Source organism: Magnolia sinica, chromosome 12, assembly GCF_029962835.1.
Source record: "Magnolia sinica isolate HGM2019 chromosome 12, MsV1, whole genome shotgun sequence".
Taxonomy (NCBI): domain Eukaryota; kingdom Viridiplantae; phylum Streptophyta; class Magnoliopsida; order Magnoliales; family Magnoliaceae; genus Magnolia; species Magnolia sinica.
This window is the reverse complement of record NC_080584.1, coordinates 50,911,216-50,914,616: the sequence shown is the minus strand read 5'-3', so window position 1 is coordinate 50,914,616 and position 3,401 is coordinate 50,911,216. Positions and strand designations below refer to the sequence as shown.

Below are 3,401 nucleotides of genomic sequence, written 5' to 3'. Positions count from 1 at the left end.
AGATTATTTTAAGCATAAAAAAAAAATTAGACAGATCCAACGATCAAGCAGACCACACCAAATGATAAGCTTGGTTGCATTAAAATGGACAAAGTATTAAATGTCAGTTACATTAGATGCAAGAGTTATCTGTGGTATTGTCCATTTGATCGTTGGATCCGTCTCATTTTTATTTAGATGCCTTAAAATAATCTGAGAAAAGGGATAGACGGTTTGGATGTACAGATACATGAAGGTGGGCCCGCCCACAGAACTGCCCGTTACGAGTTAGGGACGGGCGGGGTAGTACGCAATCCTCGTCCATACACACGCAAACGCTCACACACATATCAAGAAAGCGCAAACACAGATATCGAGAGAGAGTATTACATGTCACATGGTAAATACATTCGTCTGGAAAATCATTCATTTCCATCCAGTGGCAGATAGGCCTCATTCACTCCTCTCTCTTTATATGTCTACTAATCTTCACTCCACACTCTCATCTTGTCCAGCCCTAACTCCTGTTACTCTATTGCAATCCAGCCTTCCCTCTTCTACAATGGACCTCTTAGACTTTCTCCTCCTCTTCTTCTCACTTCTCCTCACATTCCTTTGGTGGAGATACTGGTGGCCCACCAATATGATCCCCAAGAACCTCCCCCCAGGCCCCACCGGCTGGCCTCTGGTAGGCAACCTAGTACAAGTCCTCCTCCAACGTCGTCCCTTCATGTACACTGTCCGCGACCTACGATCAAAATACGGCCCCATCTTCACCATCAAAATGGGCCAACGAACGCTTATCATCGTCACGAGTGCAGACCTCATCCATGAAGCCCTCATCCAGAAAGGCCCCATCTTCGCCAGCCGTCCTCCCGACTCCCCTATCCGTCTCTTATTCAGCGTCGGAAAGTGCACCATCAACTCGGCCGAGTACGGTCCGTTGTGGCGCACATTGCGTAGGAACTTCGTCACAGAGCTTATACATCCATCAAGAATCCGTCAGTGTGGATGGATACGTGACTGGGCCATCAACAACCATCTAAAAAGACTCCAAAACGAGTCATTGGATCTTGGTTCTGTCGAAGTCATGCGCAACTGTAGATTCACCATATGTAGTATTTTGGTATGTATATGCTTTGGTGCAAAGATAGGAGAAGATCGTATAAAAGAGATCGAGGCCATGTTGAAAGATGTTATGATGATGACAACGCCCAAGCTACCGGATTTTCTACCTGTTTTCATGCCGTTGTTTTGGAAACAGCTGAAGGAAGCGAAGGAGCTAAGAAGGAGGCAGATGGAATGTCTTTTACCATTGGTAAGGAGGCGGAAGGAGTTTGTTGAAAACGGTGGGGATGTGGTTGGTGCATCTGAGATGGTTAGCCCGATCGGGTCTGCGTACGTGGATTCGTTGTTTGGGCTCGAGCCAACGGGTCGGGGTCAGCTTGGGGAGGAGGAGCTGGTTACGTTGTGTTCGGAGGTTATGAATGCTGGAACGGATACAAGTGCAACTACAGTGGAATGGGCTCTACTTCATCTTGTCATGAATCAGGAAATGCAAGAGAAGGTGTATCAAGAGATTGTTGAGCATGTTGGGAAGGAAGGGAAGATTGGTGAAGCTGATGTGGAGAGGTTGAGTTTTCTTAGGGCTGTGGTTAAAGAGACGTTTCGACGGCATCCGCCGAGTCATTTTGTGTTGTCTCATGCAGCGACGGTGGAGACGGAGTTGGGTGGGTATGTGGTTCCTATGGATGCGAATGTGGAGTTTTATACTGCGTGGGTGACGGAGGACCCGAGTGTGTGGAAGGATCCGAGTGAGTTTAGACCCGAGAGGTTTTTGGAGGGGGATGGGGTGGGTGTGGATGTGACCGGGTCTAAGGGGGTGAAAATGGTGCCATTTGGAGCTGGGAGGCGGATATGCCCGGCTATGACGTTGGGTACGTTGCATGTGCATCTGTTGTTGGCTAGGATGGTGCAGGCTTTCAGGTGGGTGCCTGTTCCAGGAGCCCCACCGGACCCGACGGAGACCTTTGCATTTACGGTTGTGATGAAGAGCCCTTTGAGGGCTGTGATCTTGCCTAGGTGATCTCTCTCTCTCTCTCTCTCTCTCTCTCTCTCTCTCTCTGTGTGTGTGTTTTGTGTGTTCGCATTCTTGCATAGACGGGCCCACCGTGGGTTGGAAATGGTCTTAGAATTGCGACTATAGGAGGATAACAGTCATATAAAAATGGATGTAAGACCATCTAACCGTCCATTTTTGTGGGCCCTTAGTTGGTTTTAATATTTGGATGAGGATGATTTTTGGGCCATATATCTTCAACCAATGGTGCTGTATCTGTCTCTCTCATGTGTGCATCGGTCCGTGTGATTGCCCATTTGTTTCACATTTATTAGCGTGTCATGGTTTTGTATGTGTTTGTTGTAGTGGGTGAAAGTGGCCCACCTTTGATCATCGACGAGTTATATTTACATTAGAGGAGCTGACAGTTTGGACTGATATGGTCTTAAAATCTCCACAGATGGATGACCACAGTCATGAAATTAAGTGACTGAAAAATGGATACAAGACTATATAACCGTCCATTTTCGTGGGCCCCTTATGGGTTGGCCATGATCATCCAATGGGATCATTTCTCTCTTGAATGGGAAAAGATGGAATATGAACAAGTCAGCGTTTATTTTTATTTATATATATAAAGGCAGGGATCGATGTTATTGAAATCAAAGGACAAATATATAATGGAAAGTATTCATTGTAGCACCTGGCATTTCTAGATAGTAATATGAAAATGGCTACTCACATGCATCTCCCACGTCCCTATCAATCTCTTCTTTTTTCGGTGCAATGGATCGCTGGGGTAGTTCATAGGCGGTCCTTTGATTTGGACGGTTGGATCCTCTTAATGATTTGACAGCCATTACTTCCACGGCTGGTGATCTTCATGGTGGGGCCCACATCTTTCACGGCAAACGAGCAGACCTGTGTGGGGTCACCGTCATGTATCTGTTTAACAACACAGTCCACCCCTTTTCCTACATCATTTTAAGGGATGAAGCAAAAAATAGGCAGATCCAAAGCTCTAGTGTACCACAAAAAGTAGTAAGCTTGGTTTGCATTAAATGCATGATTCATCTGTGGTGTGTGGTCCACTTGAGCGTTGCACCTGCCTCATTTCTGTAACCATACCCTAAAGTGATATAAGAAAAGAGATGGACGGCGTGGATAAACAGATGCATCACATAGTCGCCTCACACGGATCTGCCGTTCCTGACGCAATCGGCTAGAGACGGACGGTCCTGTCAGGGGCTCTGGGGAGACGGATTGGCTACTCCCCCTTCCACCAGCTAATGGCTGGTGGTCGGTGCTCTGTGGGCCCTACCATGATGTATATGTTTTATCCATGACGTCCATCTATTTTTCT

General features: G+C 46.8%; 1 protein-coding gene across 1 annotated transcript; it reads left to right on the top strand.

The window, feature by feature from the left end:
* Nucleotides 1-479: 479 nt before the first annotated feature.
* Nucleotides 480-2,313, top strand: LOC131221358 (cytochrome P450 77A3). The gene has a single exon (XM_058216604.1). The coding sequence runs from the start codon at nucleotides 542-544 to the stop codon at nucleotides 2,063-2,065; it is 1,524 nt and encodes a 507-aa protein (XP_058072587.1). The 5' UTR covers nucleotides 480-541; the 3' UTR covers nucleotides 2,066-2,313.
* The last annotated feature ends 1,088 nt before the right edge of the window (nucleotides 2,314-3,401 follow it).

Bases quoted from the DNA above. Each gene is read 5' to 3' on its own strand.
- LOC131221358 (XM_058216604.1), top strand. From the start codon at position 542: ATGGACCTCTTAGACTTTCTCCTCCTCTTCTTCTCACTTCTCCTCACA.